Source organism: Cyrtonyx montezumae, unplaced genomic scaffold (genome assembly GCF_038088225.1).
Source record: "Cyrtonyx montezumae isolate F1298 unplaced genomic scaffold, pur_monq_1.0 scaffold_8, whole genome shotgun sequence".
Lineage (NCBI taxonomy): Eukaryota > Metazoa > Chordata > Aves > Galliformes > Odontophoridae > Cyrtonyx > Cyrtonyx montezumae.
Genome location: NW_027072089.1, coordinates 101,037,034 through 101,056,175, shown reverse-complemented (window position 1 = coordinate 101,056,175; position 19,142 = coordinate 101,037,034). Strand labels below are relative to the sequence as shown.

The 19,142-nt window shown below is 36.8% G+C and overlaps 1 protein-coding gene across 1 annotated transcript in view; it reads right to left on the bottom strand.

The window, feature by feature from the left end:
- ULK4 (unc-51 like kinase 4) overlaps positions 1-19,142 on the bottom strand; it is a 196,019-nt gene that overhangs the window by 70,124 nt on the left and 106,753 nt on the right. The window contains exon 32 of the mRNA XM_065752754.1: positions 14,747-14,852. Coding sequence (XP_065608826.1) covers positions 14,747-14,852 — 106 coding nt within the window. The remainder of the gene's footprint in view (positions 1-14,746; positions 14,853-19,142) is intronic.

Here is a 19,142-nt window from a genome sequence, read left to right as displayed (position 1 = left end):
GCCACGCAGTATCAGTCAGTGCAGGAAAATGGATATAGTAAGGATTACGACAACGGGGGAAGAAAAGCCAGTTATCGCCTTTATACAATGAGGCTTAAAGCACACAAGAACTATTTATTATCCTGAGCATGGGGGTGTCTAAGAGACATGCACACCTGACACTCTCAGAGGTAGGATTTTTCTGACTTTAGTCACAGGAGGAGACATGACATGGCTCTACTACACTTTTACAGGACTGGCAATGTTTGGCAGTTTGTGTTATTTGGCATCTTATAGGCAGCATATTTCACTAGTGAAGAAAAAGTGCACAATAGATGACTCCCCAGGGAACCATGTCAAATTCCTCTAAGCAGAAAAGAATCCTCTCAGCACAGAAATCTACTTTCTTCTAAAATTCAGTTGATGTAACTAACAGGAGATGAAGACTAACAAGTATTTAGCACAGCTATCCAGAGATAGCAAACAATTTGATTCTCTCTTTAAAAATGTGCATAAGTGTTAAGAAAAGAAAGCAACAATTCAACTTGAAACAATCTAGGAATAATAAAATCGAATACTGCTGAATATGCTTGAGTGGTCAATATAAAAGCTGTAAAACAAAAATAATGTATCAACTAGGCATGACTTTTTTGTTCTATATGAAAAATGTGCTCAGAACCATGTAGAAAGTAAAGGAGAATTACTGAAAGCATAATTACTGATCCCAAGGGAATTCTCAATTTGCTACATTTTTAAAAAATGAAAAGAAAGGAATTTTTCTATCTTAGAATCTCATTAAGCTCTCTTTAACCAAGTTTCAACACACTTTAACCTTTAGTGTCACACTGACTCAACCACATGATAATCAAATCAGAAGAGATAGCCAGTATTTCTGCAATGGAGTTGATAGCACACATGAGTATGTAACATCAAAGTTTTGAAGGCAAGGAACTATGGTTTTTTAGGTTTACTGAGACAGTCCTCATTCCTCAGAGTACAACTCACTGAATGTGAACACACAGTTGTTCAGCAGGGATGTACAAAGGATCAGAAAGTAATATACTTCCCAAAATAATTACAAGAACATCTAAATGCTTTCTGGTATGATTAGAAAAAAAAATATATCCAAAATTGATATGAGAGAATACTACGTAACTGTGGACTGTTATGACATTCAGGGGATCTATGCCAACTGTTGACAGAACATTAATAGCACCTCATCTCTGCAGTCAGGTGTGATTTGTTGGGATACCACGCTCAGCACTACAGCCTCTAGAAATATTGTCTGCTTCTTACATCTGTAATAGCTCAGAATAATTGGTCATTTACAACAAAAAGAGAAGTGAAAAACATAATGGAAAGGTAGGATCCACTGAAGATGCACATACAGCATTGAAAGGCTCATATTAGAAGGGATGAGCCTTACAGGACTGGATATAAAACAAACATTTATTTTTAATTTATTTATTGAAATTACATTTTTGCTCTCCAGAGATTAAATTTAGTACCAAGCAGAGCCACAAGATGTGCTGCCAGCTCTGCCACTAATGCATATGTTTGTGCATCAAAAGTAGGATGCTTTTTTGTTAATTCAGGAGCATAAAGCCCTTGATGGATGTAAAATCAAGTATTGCCATCCAGAGAGACAAGTGGCAATACAATAGAACACAAAACTAAGGTTACCTGATGAGACATTCATTTTGCAAACAGCTTTGTTAACAGAAAATATTAGTTCTTCCCAGATGTTTGCTAGTGAGCAATTGTTGGTTACTCCCCTACAAGTGTGACAGAGTGCATGAGGAGGCTTCCTAGTCCCCTTGTTAGGTTTCTTTATGTTGTTTGGGCAGCCTACATTAACCTATCTGATTTATCCTGAAGCAAATTCACATACTCAAATGACCCTTCTATGGTTGGAAGACCTAGGAAGCAATGGAGGTGGACAAAATTCAGTGACTTAGAGGGAAGACATTTAACTATTTCTGTCTTCAGTTGTGCATATATTAGACATGTAGCTTGCATTCTGTTCATATAGATTCAGAAGATTTCGTTGACATGGTTTTTCAATATGTCAGTGCTTACAAGCACAATCTTCCATCATAAGAAAAAAACCCAACAACTAAAGAAGGCTGTAATAAGTTGTCATTGTCTGGATTGAATATGATTGCTGTTAAGTAAACTTAGATGCAGCTTTCCTCTTAGGTATTTTTCTGCATATATCAGAAATTCCATATCAACATTCCATTTAATAAGGCAAAGTTATTCTACAGCATGCTGTACACATAAAATCAGATCCCAATAAACTGTATTTCATCCCTTACAAGTTAGCAGCTTAAATAAGGTCTTTGTTTTATAAGACAATTTGCATGACATTCAGGAGTTTTTTTCCTAACAGCATCTTTTCATATCAGCATCAGGAACAAGAATGTCTATCAAGGCACCTGATTCTCTGAAAGGAGAAGCAATTGTCTTTAAAAACTCCTCTAGAGTCTGCCTAACATATTAAGTGTTGCTCCACAGCTACATAGAATTTTTGCTTGCATGATGTGCATCTATGTATAGCATATGCTTTTAGAAAAACAAAGGCACGAAGTCCTCATATTTATGGCAAAACTAGACTAAAGTTCTTTCCTAGATTAAAATCTGTGGGGTTCATTTTTTTGTTACTTTTTAGATCAGGAAATCTTTTCATTCAGGAAGATTCTGAGTCAGAAAATATTCAGAAAAGCCTTTTGATTAACTGCCCAGACAGATCAAGCCTGCAACAATTACCGTGTGATAAAATACAGGGGGATTTCGTACCCTGAGCTTAATTTAGAACTAGAAATTCTTCTAAAGAGATTTCTATTTTAATAATAGACTTCCTGTCACATAAGATTAAACCCTGTTTATCTGCTTCAAGAATCTCTGCTTTGGCATCAACTTTCCCTTCTACCAAAATCCTTGAGAGACCACTTTAAAACTTCTAGAGCTGTCTTTATGACAAAACCTCTACGGGCTGGATAGGAACAGCCTTCGAATACGGACAGAGTGCTGAACTGTTGTCACAAACTGACAGCATTCAGCAGCTTTGAACGATGTTACCAGTGCTAATTGCTCAAGCTATTGGCCTCAAAAAGTCCCTGGACCGAAAGCGATAAAGGAGCAATGAGCTGGGGCTTCACAACATTCTCTCAAGATTTCAAACAGTTTTTAATTGCAGAAATAACAAAGTTGACAAATATTCCCACATATCTGTGGCAAAGTGTAAAAACTATATATTTCCCTACTGAGAAGTCATGCTCTGTGAGATATTAAATATTTATTCCTACTCTTCTCGATCTATTTACTTCTGTTTTCCACGGGATGAAAACTTAACAGAGTACAGATACTTTGATTTTCAAGTGACGGCCTTTTGCCATTGTTACCACTAGATCAAAGGACAAGAGCAAAGGGAAGAGTATCCACTGAGCACCACTTGCTGCAGCTTATTAAAACAAAACTGAAACTATGCCACAGTTCCCTGTAATGTCCTGCATTATTTATCACTTAACTTTAGGACAAAACTGAACACTGACAACTGTCCAAGGTGGCTTTGGTGTGTTTACACTTGCATGATCAAAGGGCTTAAACAGAATTCAGGATGTCTCGTGATAGTAAATATGGTTTTGCAACTTCGACCAGACAAATGCTCTTCCCTCAAGCTTATTCTGCTAACTCTGCTGTTTTCTGAAGAAGTGCTAGGAAAGCTTTGACCAGCAGATTCTCCTCAGATTTGCTGTCACTTGGCCATACCACTCAGGCCATATCCAATTAGCTTTCTAATAGCTAACCACAGATTTTTCACCTCAGATGTCACTACTCTTTATTAGGTGGCTCAGATTTATGTCTTTTTCTCTTTGCGTTGATACCCACTCTGTTTTGACATATCCACAAAGTTCAATCTTACCACCAGGATCTCTGAGCTCAAACCCATCCTACTGTAATCACACTGTCACTTCAGATAGTACAAAAAGTGCCTTCTCCAATACTTACCACTGCTATCCAATACTATCTCCAATACCTAGTATAGTCTACACCAACAGAGCCTTTCCATCAGTACAGAGGCTGTCAGATGCTGCCTTCTGGATGTGTTACTGTTATAAACATGACCATACACACACCCTCCATTAATACATGTTTTCTTGCAGGGGCTGAGTAGAGCTCCCAGCCAGTTCTGGCACTCAGTCCAGATCAAGATTCTAGCTGCAACTAGACTGGTCCTGTAATACATAGACTAGTCTGAAGCAATCGCCTGACCCATATCTCAGGCAGGCAGGCAGACATCACCTTGTGAGGAACACTGTTCTTCCCAAATCTTCTGTCAAAACCTCTAAAACCTGCCTTGATAACCTGTTCCTTTGAGCACTTTATCTGTTTTCTCCTTATCTTGCCTATGACTTACAGCGTAGACAAAATACTGTCTTCTAAATTTATCTTGTGTTGCTGTCTGAACCACAAGCTCTCTGAACAACATCCAGTGTAAGTTCTCAAGAAAGTACACAATAAGTAATGGTCCGAGAGAGCTTTTCTTGTAAGAAAAATAATGGCATAAACCTAAAATTTCTGTCATTCTGGGTTGGGGGGTGGGATCAAAATATTCAATATTGCCTGTGTATGGAGAGGATGCAGGCAGTCTATTCAGCAAAAAAATGTATTGGAAAGACTGTTGAGCCATCATGTTTTCTCAGCCTTTCTGTAATGCATATAGTAGCAGTACTTTTGCCGTCACCTAGAGGAAGAAGTCATATTTCATAGATGTACCAATGGCTAAAAAGCTGCATGTCACAATCAGGGCATAATAGCTGGGAAATATGATCTTCTAGAAGTGTGAATACATACATTAAAAACACTATACAGGATTTTTGCCAAGTCTCACAGGAACAGGGGTGAGATGTTTGAGTAAGCAACCTGCATTATGATATGTAAAAAAAAAATGGCCTTCAGGATAGAGAAGACAAAATGAAACTAAATAGATGTAGGTAAACAAGAAGTTTACACCTTTATGTTTCCTTATCTTTTCAAAAGTTGTATGATAATGGAAAAAAAATCCCAGTTCTTATAATTTTCTATAAGACTGAAAGACTAAAAAATAACTCAATCCCTAATATTCAGTCTAAATCTCCCCTCTTTTAGTTTGAAACCATTTCCCCTTGTCCTGTCACAACAGACCCTGCTAAAGAGTCTGTCCCCTTCTTTATAGTCCCCTCTCTCCTTCAGATACTGAGAGGCCGCTCACAGGTCTCCCCAGAGCCCTCTCTTCTCCAGTCTGTAGAGCCCCAGCACTCAGCCTGTCCTCACAGGGGAGGTGTTCCATCCCTAGGATCATTTTTGTGGCCCTCCTCTGGATGTGCTCCAACAGGCCTCAGCAGTGCAGAGCAGAGGGGCAGGATGCTCCCTGCTGGCCACGCTTTGGATGCAGTCCAGGATACATTTGGCTTTTTGGGCTTCGAGGGTACACTGCTGACTCATGTCTAGCTTGCCATTCACCAGTACCCCCAGGTCCTTTCTGTCAGGGCTGTGCTCCATTCTTATATCTCCCAGTTCATACTGACAGTGGGGATTGCTACAACCCAGGTGCAAGACCTTGCATTTGGGCATGCTGAACCTCATGAGGTTCTCCTGTGCCCACTGCTTCAGCCTGTCTAGGTCTCTCTGGATGCCAATCTGCTCCTTAGGTATGTGGATTGCACCACACACGATTCAGAGATGATCTGTGCACTGCAAAGATCGATCCTGCCTCAAACAATGCTTCTTCTATAGCAACTGAAAAAATGAACTTATTTCAGTAGGATCAAATAACTGCATCTGAAGAAGACTATTACCCCCATGGCAGAGTAATGATTGATGTAGTTTAATTTTGTGTACTGTACTTAATACTTCTCCTACTTCACGCTTACCTCAAATTGGCAGTGATATAGAGCTTTCATATTGAGACAGTATGACAATATGAGAGGTAGAACAGAAAACAAGCGATATCTCTACAATCTGTGGTATAGTGATCATTTCAAATATATACCTAAATACTTAATTTCATCTCTGAATATCATCTTTTAGCTTACTATTTATATCTGGAAAGCTACATGAAGGCACCAACATAATTAGATTTTCATTTATTATCCATAACGACTTAGTTTGTGTTATCAGTATTAAACTTGTAGCTAATATGACAGCTACACTTCTACCTAGTTACTCATTGTCCCCCAAACTGAATCCCTCAAATCCACTAATCCTAAAATATGATTTGGGTTTCACTTCATGAGAGTATTGGCATAAATGTCTAATGATAGTCCCTACATCAGACAACAGAAAAAGCAGCATCTAGAATGAGTGCAAAGAACCTCTAGAGGAGAGGAAGCGCCATCACTTATATGGCTAAGCAGGTGAAAAAGCGCTCAACCTTTAAAGACTTTCTTTTTTCCAATCCAAAGATTTTCAACAGGGAACCTTCGGAAATCCACATCCTCAGACACTTTTAACATTCAAAAAAATCACTTTCCAAATTAGTTTTCCATTTCCAAGTACTATCAGTCACTGTAATCACTTAACCTAAGTCTTATGCTTATAGGTAGATTCAGATTCTCAGGAATCTGAGAGGTATGAAAAATTTCTATTACAGGTGGCACACATGTATACATGTATGTAGATAGCTGAAGTTTTGAAATTGCTGTATTTATTGAACTGTCTTTCCACCAATAAACTCAGCTTATCAGCTGTGTTATCAGATTTCAGCAGTATGCTTCTCAGACTCAAAAACCATGGATTTAAAACATTTTTAACATCTTTTTGTTATTAGGCCTTTCCTCTTCTATTAATTAGGTGTTAACATGAGGTACTCCAGGCAATTTCATCAGCCAGCCACACCACAGGATGTTCTGTGTGGCTGACCATGGGGACAATGCCAGCGCAGAGAAGACCAGTCCTCTTTTACACTGCGGCACCAGCAATGACCTGTTGAACTTCTATTAACTTATTTTATCTTTTGAAGTCTTAGCAAGCATGCTGTGACATTTTGCACACTATGGACATGGCTCTCAACAACAACAGGCTTGGTTCTGCTTCAATGGCATAACTGCTTCTCACAGTGATTACAGTTGCTATTTTCATCCTTTTCACATGGCTGTATTGTTGAATATCACAGGAATACACAGGTTATTTTTTTCCTCAAAGACTCTGCTACTACCATGCTATTTTGACACGATTTCCAGTTATCTTTTATGATACCAAACTTCTAAGTTTAACAATGTGATGTTATACATTTGCACCTGACTGACTGTCATTTAGGGTCAGAAAAACATGTCAATACTCTTAAAAACATTCTGAATTTCATAACATCATAGAATAAATTTCTTCAGGCTCAACTACTACTGATTCTCATATAAGCTGCAACTCAAACAAATGTAGTGACACATGACTATTACTTTTTGATGTTCATAGTCACGTGTCTCTACTCAAGAGATGAACTAGTAACTGCAGTACAGGCAGAGAGCTGTGTAAGGCTTACATCCTGCTTGGCAGGGGATGTGAGCTGCAGGTAGCTCCCAACTGCAGCACTTTCCAGATGTTAGCAACATCCACAACTACTCTGTCAGGGTGATACAGTCTATCCATATTTATTTTCTGTACTTAAAATTAATTTCTTACTTGTAACTTTTGAAGGGAGAGCAGTTTGTTTCTAGATGCTGATTAAATACAGAAAAGTTGTTTTTTGTGTTCTTACTCTCATTGGTTTCTCTAAGATATTCTCCCTGCCACTTTCCATCTAGAATCACAGTATCTTGAAGATGATCATAGAATCCTCAGAGTTGGAAGTGACCCTTAAAGATCATCTAGTGCAACTCCCCTGCAATGAACAGGGACATCCACAGCTAGATCGGATGCTCAGAGCCTGGTACAGCCTGGCCTTGAACGTCTCCTTGAATGATCTGACCTATGTATTTACTTAGGGCACTGTACAATAAGCAAGCAGAAACTATTTTCATGAAAAAGAAAAATGTTTTCTATCTTCACTCAGTGAACAAAATTTCCTATGTTGCAAGTTGCAAAGGCTTTTCAGGAAATTTTTGCTTTATAGAAATAAATCATAACAAAGACTCTTAACAATAAGGACTGGTATTTTTAGTTGAAGCACCATTAATGACTAAATAAAATAATCTGTACAGTCAGGTTTATTTATCACAAAAACAATACAGTAAAAATAACCTGGTGACCCTTTACTTGATACGCTACCTTGCAAAAGGCAGTATCCTTACTGAACACCCTGTATCTACAGGCAGGGATTTGTTCTTTGCAAGGCAAGAAGGATGAGCAAATGTCTTCAGAAATAGCATAAATGTGTGTTTACTTTCTTCACAGAGTAAGTGTTTGCTTTACGGGCAGATTTGTTTAAGTAATGCATTTTATAGGATTCTGTAACTATCACCTTTCCTTTGTAAGCAGAATTCCACTGTAAGAGTAATCCACAATCTTCCCATGACCACAATCTTAGAGTCACATGAGACAAACTCCCATCTTGGAAGGAAATCCTGAAACTTTGAAGCCAGACACTTCAACAGTTCACCTATATTTCTAAAATCAAAACCGCATGCCACATCATGCCAACAATTTCCTAGTGCTCCACAGTAGTTCAAGCTACTGTTGCACAGATGAGTATGGCAGGGAGAAAGATCTGAGTTGTTCAGTGACTGCAGCCTACTGTCTAATTGAATGCTGACAGTTTAGCAGGTGAGAAGGAGCTGGCTAGGAAAAAGCTATTGTGAAGTTGCTGTTAAGAAACATGGGTAGCAGATAATGTGCTTTGGAAACTGAAGCTGAAATGCAATTACTTGTAAGGACATGAAAGTTAGAAAAATATTCTCCAAAGACCTAGTTTGAAAACTTAGGGATTGACCTAGGGAGCTCAGAATTCATTGTTACTTACCTGTAATTAAGACAAAGACTTGTGTTTGTTTCCTCTTCAACAAAGAAGAGAAGTTAGATGCTGGTCTCACAACTGCTAGATTTTGGATATGCCATATTTAACAGACTTGAACAACACAACACACAAAGACACTTGAAATGTAATCAATCTCCTGACTAAAAGTCTAAGCAATGGACCACAGGTTTTTAAGGATACTTCACTCATGAAGGCTGATCTCTTTCTTTCACAAGGAGCAAAGGAAATATGATGATCAGAATACAAAGTTGAATTGCTTTTTTTTTTTCTTTTTAGTAATTGTCCCTGTCTTAAGCACTTACCATGCTTTCTAAGTTCATTACTAATCTAACAAATACAGTAGCTGATATTCTACATTTTCACTAACGGCCCTTTCTTAAATCACAGTGAACTTAAGTATTTACAGAAATTTCTTCAAGTACCATGTTCTAGTAGTAGCTTTTGTCTTTTGACCTTTTTTTTTAATATATTTGAAAATAGTTTTGCTGTTCTAGGTGTCAAAACCTACAGTTTCATTTTTACTTTCATTCCTCAGATTCTACAGCATTAATACTTAAGGAATAAAGTTTGGAATTTCCTGTACCATAAAATAGAAACTTTTCAAACATTCAGACAAAGTTCTCTGCTTACTTTGCTAGCAATGGTTACCTCAGGGCAGGTGCCAATCACAGAATCACACCATTAAAGCCTGGAAGAGTTTATGCAATTCAACTTGTTGGGCTGAACTTTCACACATATGTAATCTCCTTGTAAGACTATCATGAAAACATGCTTATAAACCTCTTACAAAATATAACGAGATTGCAAAAACACCTAAAAAACTGTACACTCATTGTTAATTAATACCAGGGTGCAAACTATTTATTATTTAATCGTGGAGTTACAGTGAAAAACTTTTCTGAAGACAAAATTACTCTGAATTCTATATACTGAAAAAAGCTCCCAATAAAGCACTTGAAGCCTTTCAAACATTTCTGCACTCTAACGTATCATGTCCAAAGTTTACCTATAAGCAAATACTACACAGTCAGAATGACTAATGTCCTTGACTTTGAGTATGTCCCAGGCATCAAATCAGGACTCCGAAAGTTAGAAAACATTGCTAACTACAGAAAATAAGGAGATGATATTTATATTTTCTACTTTTATTTTAAAGTACCTGCAAAAATAAAAATAAGAACAAGAAATAAAAGAGACACTGAAATTGAAGGCAAAATATAATTTATCTGAGTCAGAGTAGAAGTCTGTTCTACTACATTTAGAACTGTAATGAACTTAGCTATTTATTATTCACTATGTTCCACATAATTAAGCAACCCTGCACACTCACACCATTCACTCCTCGAACAACCAAACCTGCCTTTGTGGTTCAGCTTATGCCTAAATTTATCAGTACATCAACACATGTCAATATACTCAACATGTCTATCGTAACTGATGTCTTTTCATTAGGAAGCTCCAACAACTACAGCAACAAATGGTCATATACTGTATGATATCTCCTTAAGAGCTGATGATTCTAGCATTTAAAATTGTGTGTTAGTTTTGTAATCAACAAACAGCGTTAGCCCTCTTAACATGACAAGCACAAGTAATATATAGCTGGATGTTTCATGACTAATAGAACTAACAATATATAATTTCCTGAAGATTTGCATATTGTATGTCTATCTCCACAGCAATAACTTGCTATACTTGACAGTGATGACTCCCATTCCTTATTTCTATAGCTTTTGCACTGCTCTGCCCTACGTCACCTAACTGTAAAAATGTGCTGTAGTGGGAGTGGCTTCCACACACTGATCCTGTACCATCATTGCATAGCTTCCTTCCTCAACAACTGATCAACAACACATCGTTGAATTCAATTGTTACAAACTTAAAAGATTGCAAATATCCTTAAAATAAAAATGGAAAGTGAATACAAAAGAGTCTAGGAAGGATACAGCAGTATCAATAGATCTCAAGAGTCCTATTAGTAGACCACAGGTTATTATATAAGATCACGTTTAACACTTTAAACACTTTACAAGATAATTTAATAAATTCTAAGGAAAACAGAACCACAGACGAGTAGGTTTCACTTCCTATCAGAAAGAAGCCTAATCCAGGATACAAAACTGCAGCAGTTGGCTCTTCGATCACAATGCAGCGCAACAAAAGAAAGAATACTTTTATAAAATGATGCTTTCTCACAGCTACTTTCTTTACATCCTACCTCAAGGAACTAAGCATGCAGTGAAATCCTTGATGTTTTTTTACAACCCAATCTCCATAGGTATGGGCCAAGAAAACAGTTTGCAAACCTCACGTTTTACAAAGTACAAATATTAAGTACAAAGTACACAAAGTACATTTATATTGTTTCACACATCATGTAACCCCTTGCTTTGTTTGTTGTAGGTTAGCCAGGAACTGATAACTGACAAGCCCACGCCATTACCTTTCCTCAAACTATGGCACTAGCTTCGATGACTCTCCTTTCTGCAGCTGTTGATTATTACAGAACCAACACATAAGCTGTGTATCTCAAACCAGCTTAAAACTGTCCACTGATTTCAAAGGATGAGAAAAGGAAGAAAAGAAAGAGTCTTGTGAACAGGCAAAGGGAAAGGAGTAAGTTTCACATTCTTAGAAGATCACATTAAAAATGATTGGTATTGTCTTGGCTTTTTAGCATCTCATCTCAGCTTCTCACAAGAGACCATATACTAACCCCAGTCTCTTTACTGACTTCTAGTACTACTGACTCAGTAAGTAAACTGAATCATATAATTCCTCTCTGATTATTAAGTGGAAATTGTTGTTAATGTTAACAGAACAAATGTTTAACAGCTTATAATACATCAGAGCTCATTTTTAATTCCCTCTGCAACTTCAGTTGCATATATTATTGTCCTTTTCACCTTTAGACATTACAGGCAGTTATCAATACATGTCATCAATACATTACCCATCACATGAGGACATAGTTCAGGGGAGAGACAAATTAATGCTATACTGTCCACTCTTGAGAGAAAGGAAAATTCAACAAGTAAGCTGCTATACTTCTAAAAAAATCACTGTCATCAAATGTTGCTCCTTTGAGTGGAAGAGAGCTCCAAAGACCAACAGGCACAAAAGGAAACAGCGACTGTTATCTCTGAAAGATGCCTGCAAAAATACTGTTTTCTTGGCAGCTGAAGAAAGCATACATAGAATTGGAAAGAAATCCTCATTGCTAGAGGCCAGACTGCTGAAAACTAAAGCTTGGAAGGACTCATCCTTCAAACTGAGCTCCTGAAAAATTCAGCATTTTTCTCATCAGAATACTCATGAAGGTTGACTGGCTTAATTAACAGCCTGAACAAAGAGTGTTGATGTGAAGGAATAACATACACCTTCAGCAAGCTTGCAGAAGTCATCAAAATAAAGCGAACAGTTGATGCAATGAAGGGTTTGGCCAACATTCCCTGAAAGAGCTCAGAAAGCTGAAAAGCTCAAGAAACAGATTGACAGAAACCTCTTAGAGTTCATTAAAGGCAAATACAAAGTTCTGTACTTGTACGACAGGCAGATGCTGGAAAGACACAGATTGCATGCTTGACCCTCCCAAATGCCCTGGTGGCTCTTTCCTGGATTTGGCTCTTGTTTCTCACTGTGCTGTAGTTTAGAGCCTAAAACAGAACGCAGTATTCCAGACACAATCCCACAAGTAAAGAACAGAGAATAATAATCACTTCCCTCAACCTTCCAGTTATTCCTTCTTGTGGCAGGCCAGTTTTGCTTGTATTACTGCAAAGGTATCTGTTGACTCATGTTGAGATTTTTCATTTGGTCCCCAAGATCCTTTTCTGCAAGAGAGGTCTTAGTGCCCATTTTACTACCTCATGCTCTTTTCCCTCACTCTAAAATCATTCAAAAATGATGAAGTTGAACATCAAAGATAGTGGCAGAGGACATTTAAGGTATTTTTCTTGTAGTGAACACTACATATTTACAGTTGGCAATGAAAGAGGTTAAAAGCCTTCCAATTTAGGCAGAAGAATATTTCTCCCGGTTTCAATCCATGCAAGTCTTACAGTTTACAGTTACAAAATCAACAGCTTCAGAACATTCTTACAAACCAAATTTCAGAAGTTCTCCACCTGACAATTAGGCCCTTAATCAATAAAGTAATGACTAATATCCAGGTCTTCATTACTCTGAAGAATAGTCCGTTAGTAAAAGGGATAGGAGAAGACAAGGATATTTTACTTTAGATAGATTATTTTTGCCTACTGTGCTGTTTTATCTAGTATGCCAAAGTATGCCAACCTGAGATAACTTTTCCTTATTATTGTGCAGTTTTAAGAAGGTACCCTGCTGCAGCTCAGATCTGCTAGCTTAGGATAAGATCAGATCAGTCCTAGCCCAACACACAGCAGATGTGCACAAAGAAAACAAAATTAACATGCACATCTAACCCCCTAAAAACTCTTAGCAGTTCCAAGGATGATAGGCACTTTGCTAAGAAACAACCAAAATATCATAATCCTACAAACAATCCCTCTTCAACTCATTTACATTTTCTTCTCACACAACTAAATCCAGAGTGGATCTGTTTCAAACAGAAGGGAGGAAAACTTTATTAGCTACAATGTCAAGTTCCTGCTGGTCCCTTGAATGATGGAATTGCCCATTCAACTCCTCCAGAGCAAAAAGAACCAGGAACTCAAATCTCTTACTTTCTGTATGAGTGCTTCATCTGCTGAGGTAATGATGAAATCAAGGAACAATCACTACTGCAGTTCTTCACAAATTTATACGCTGGTGCGCGTTCAACTATTTTTTGTTATTTTTTAAGAGTTTCTAAGGCAGATCCAAATCTTCAAATCCACATGTCAGTATTACTGTTAATACATAAGCCACTAATTACAGTTTCAGTTGGCTCCTTCTCCGGTGTGATGGCCAACAGAAAAGCTGAACTCTAAGGAAGTGACATCCCACCTCTTACCCTCTGCCTTCCTCAGACTTTTCACAGAGACTTCTAAAAGGTTTCCTCTCAAATCTTAGCTTCAGAAGAGACTTATTTGTTTCTTTGCCTTTTGGCCCAAATTTCTTCCCTTTCATTTTGGAGTATTCCATATATCCCACACCAGTAGCATCAGACCTTTATTATTTTGTACAACTGGCATTATAGATCTGTATTGTTGGCTGTCAGATACTCGTTAACTACAAGTGAGAGCAAAGTTACATAGACTTCCAACAGAAGAAGCTTTCATTTCATTTTGAAAACCAGAACCAAGCTGTAAAAGGCAACTTCAAAAATAAAATAGAGTGAAAATAAGATGTAGAATGGTTCGTCTAACAAGGCTGCACAGTTAGTTTGGTCTCCATCCCATCAGTCCTTGCTGCTGGACTGGAACAGTAGTTTGTTTTTTTAAGACATCCAAAATTATCATATAACAACTTTTCACAGTTTTGACCTGTGGGAAAACAAAGGGCTCGCAGAATCCATGCCTGCATTCTGCATTGCTATACTCAGAGTTCTAGTCCACTCCTTTCCAAAGCCAATCTTTATAGGTATAATGTAATTTCCAGTCAGCAATAATTTTATAATCACATCTTCTTAGAGGAACAGCTTTCCGAAAGTTAAATTTCCAATCAGAAGTGTTAAGTGAAGTAGATGAAGTGAGGAGTCGTACCAATCAGGTATTACAATGATCACAAAGTGATTATTAAACAACCACAATAGAAGATAAATATATACAGGTCCAAAATCTCACAGTGTGAGAAAACACAACAGTCTGGGAAACATGTAAGAAATAGACTAACTATAAAGGTAAAAAAACATACCTTCTGCAAAGAGTAACATCATATTTGTGCTTTTGTTAGTGACCACGTTGTTCAGTAAGACAATTGCAGTTTGCATGGTATTTCCTAGTATATTGCCTTGGTGTTCCTGTAATTACAAATAAAAAAAATCTAGTATTTATTCTGAAAGGTTAGTAGAAGACTATTTCCTTCCAAAAACGTAGTAACACAGAAGCATCTCTCTCTGTGTTGAGTTTCAATCTTTAAAATACCAGAAAACTTAAAAATATCAACTTTCTGCAACCAAATATAAAAATCTTGAGCCAAAGCCTCTTCCTTTTCCTTTTTAACCAGAAGAATTCATAGTTAGGTATGGAATTTTAGTACTAAAAAAAAATCTATTGAGTCTCTAATCTCTTTATATTCAGAACCAGGAACATCTCCCCTTATACAATGTTACTTTATTAATAGTATTAATTTTACTGTTTTCAGTTTCAGCTTGATAACCCAGAATAAGTCAAAATCTCTATTTGTCTGTTTTTATACTGTCAAAAGTAAAAAAAGAATTTCATATACACATCAGGTGTCTATTTCTGTATATAATTACATCACTCCTGTGATGCTTTTCTTATACTTGAAGATTGTTTCAGTGATTTTTGACAATTTTTCTGAGACTGTATGAATAATAGCTAGGGGCCAATGTCTCTAAATTAATTTCAGACTAAAAGAGGGGAGATTTAGATTGGATACGAGGAAGAAGCTTTTTAATCAGGGTGGTAAGCCACTGGCACAGGTTGCTCACAGAGGTGCTGAGTGCCCGATCCTTGCAGACATTCAAATTCAGGCTGGATGGGGCTCTGAGCACCTCATGTAGCTGTAGGTGTCCCTGTTCATTGCAGGTAATTTGGACTAGATGACCTTTAAGGGCCCCTTCCATCTCAAAAGACTCTATTATTCTATGATTCTTTCACTGTTGTTGTACTTAACACACATGGACACTCAGTTTGAAAGGAGTGGATAAGGCAGTGAGAACAAAACATTTATTTACTCACTCTAGTCACAGTAATAACTCACATAGCTTCCAAATACCCAAAACAGGACAAGCTTTTCCAAACCTGAGACTAGATATAAATATAAACCTGGATGCATTTCAAATCTCCCCAGAAGGTTCAGGAAATATCGTATACGTATTTTCAGACTAGAACCCTAATAGAAGCACACAACCAAAGTGAAAATAACATCAATAAAAAGTCCTATTTCACATATTGCAGCTTTTCACATGAATCTTTTCTTCCAGGTTTCCCTGTCCCATCAAATCTCTTATTATACTGATACTACTTGATTATTTCAGTGCCACAGAACATGCTGTACCTTCTGAGTCATTATCTGAAGTAGCCCTTTGAAAAAATTTGTTGAACAAGACAGAAGATTATTGGGCTAAAGTTCAGTGAAGTATCTCTAATGTCAAAAGCAAATTCAGTCCTTGAAGACAGTTGAACAAACTTCCTCCCTGAAATTTTCTTTAGAAGATGAATGCCAGTGGCCAGGAACAGTTTATTTTCTGCATCTCTCTGCTCAGGTATTTATGACCCTCTGTCTCAGATACATACTTGAGAACAGCAGCAATTTATCTTTCTTTGGGAAAATTTTATTGATCATCTAAGCGGCATAGCGAGTGCAGAATTAGCCTGATTGACTACCAGCCAGCACCAATCACAAATAACATGTTTTACTATTCTTCCAAGAATTCATTCCATGTCAACTTATGAATGACAATCAGAGTGATATGTCTAGTTTTATAAGCCACTTTCTATACTAGATCAGGACTAAGCAACAGGACTGCATTTATGAAAAGCCATGCTACTGAAATCCCTATCTGTGAACATAATAGAAATGTCTGTAAGACTTTGCTTGAGCTAGAAACTCCTCAATTTTATTTCTTTCCCAGACTGATGAAATTTAGGATACTCCAAAGTGTGTATTCAGTGCCTCTTCAGAAAGTACTCTGTCACAGTGGCATAAAGTGTCATGCTATGCGAAAAACAAATGCTTTCCTTTAAACAGTTAACAGACAAAGGAATTTAGTATTGGCAGAGGCTCAGATATTTGTTTTGAGGGAATTAATTTCTGTTACTAGACTCAAAAACTAAAATTAAATGCTAGTATTTCCTATAAAAACCATGAAGCGTACTTGAGTAAGGCAAAATGCATTAACAGATGAAGAAATATATAAGCATTCACAGTCTACTACTCAACTTAAGGCCCTAAGATTTTTCTGTTTCTACTAGACCTCTTCAAATTGTATCATGAGAAATGATGAGTAAGAGTGTAGTTTCCCACTAGACACTAAAATAATATATCCAGGATCTCCAAAGTTCTATTCACTTTACATAGCATTTAGAGATGTCATTAATGACTTCTATATTCCTATAAAAGTTTAAAATGCAGCCAGATGTATTTAAAAACTATGTTGGAAAGCATAAATATCACATTCTTACAAGATGCAGAAGGTAAATAGAAAAGAGATACCATAAAGTTATAAGGCTAAATATTAATTTGAAGTTATTGCTTACAGATAGCTGAAGGGTAAGAAAAACATTTATGCAAAAGACCAACATGTTCACATGTTAGTTTATCATCACAGTATCTTCTTAACTCTCAAAAAGAGCATTCAGAATACAATACCTTTTACAAATACAATAATTAAATGATCAGGTGTTATTCAAGATAATTATACACACGTACACTGAAGATATGAAATTAATAAAAAACAAAATATCTAGGTGTGCCAAAATAAGAGATTACTCATACTTTCACTTGAAGTATTTGTTATTTCAAATATATGAAGCAGTAAACATCTAGTCAAATTCCCCTTTAAAATACGCAATTCTGAAAGAACTTGGTAGTTGTTTGTGATAACAATCTTTTGCATTTACCAGGTTACTAATGTTAAAATGAAGCCAATTTTGCTTTTAGTGAAGATCAATTATATTACACAACCCTCCTGTGGAAGACTAATACTGAAGCTGTTACTTATGCTGAAGCGCACACAACAAAAACTTACATTACCCTAAATAAATCCAAATAGAATTCAAGATGGAAATATATATTGTGGAAGCAAAACAGTCTTTTAATAAATAAAATAATCTTATAAGAAGTATACTCAGCTGGAATACTAGAGTTTTAATGCATATATCACAGATGAATTGTGACAAGATACTGGGTTTCAAGAAGTTATGGTATGATTCACTTACCTAAGTCATCAGTGATTGCTGCAAGACTAGATTTTAGAGGTCTATAAAAAAATATGTAACTTCTTCATAATCTATCAAGGAGCAAAGTTGATCTAATTTGTGTGCACAGCACCACAAACTGGATATTTAATGAACAGTGCACTTGACAGCTTTAATAAAACATAGCATTTGCCAGCAGAGATAATTAGAATTGAAGCAGCGAAACTCTAGTGTTTGGCAACACAGATGAAACAACTTCATTAAAATGTACAGCTTCGGCAAATGAAAGGCAGGAAAGCACTGGACCCTGAAGAATCAGCCTTCTCAAAACTAATTGCTTCAGTGCTTAAAAAGGACAGCTATAAAATATCAAGGGCATAACAAGGAAATACTAGTATAAAAAAAGAGCCACAGAAGATAAATCAGGCTTTTCAAATGGGACTGCGCTGTATTTAGGCCATTTAACTTTTCATTCTCGTTTTGAAGGGTTGTATGTTAACAAAAGACATAAGTTGAAGTTTTTTTTAAAGTCAGTTAGGTAACAGAGTATGAATTAGCAAGGTGGGAGTATGAAACTAAGATACTATAGTCCAAAGTTCTCATTTCTCTTCCTTTTAGTGTATTAGGGCAGCATAGGTAGACTACAGTAATTTAATTACATTTTATATAACAGATCATCTAGCAGTTGTGGTAAGAAGTTACCAATTTGTGAGACTTCATATACACGCCTCCAACACACTTAACTAAGAATCTAAAAGAAAGAAAGGCTCTAATTACTATTTTTGTGGATATGCTGAAAATTAATATAAGTGTTCCACAGCAGTACAGTTCATTCAGCGTAATCAGAGTGATTAACCGTACAGGGATTCTCCCTCCCAAGCTTATGTAAGAGCTATGGATGTGAGTTAGGCAGAGAAGAGGACACAATAAGGAGGAGGCCTGATTTTTCATACATGAAATTCATTGAAAGATGAAAATTAAAGAAGTGAACCACACGCTAACTACATTCACTAAATGATGCAGTTTTATGTGCTGGTTGATTGACCACCATTGATACTCACAAGGACAATATAAGGAGCACAGTTAAATACTGCATTCAACCTAGCTTACTGTGATACATTATATTATTTTATATGCATGAAATAGAGGATCAAAAACTTTTCTGCATGTAACAGTGGAAACACTCTGTAGGAAAGCAGTATTAT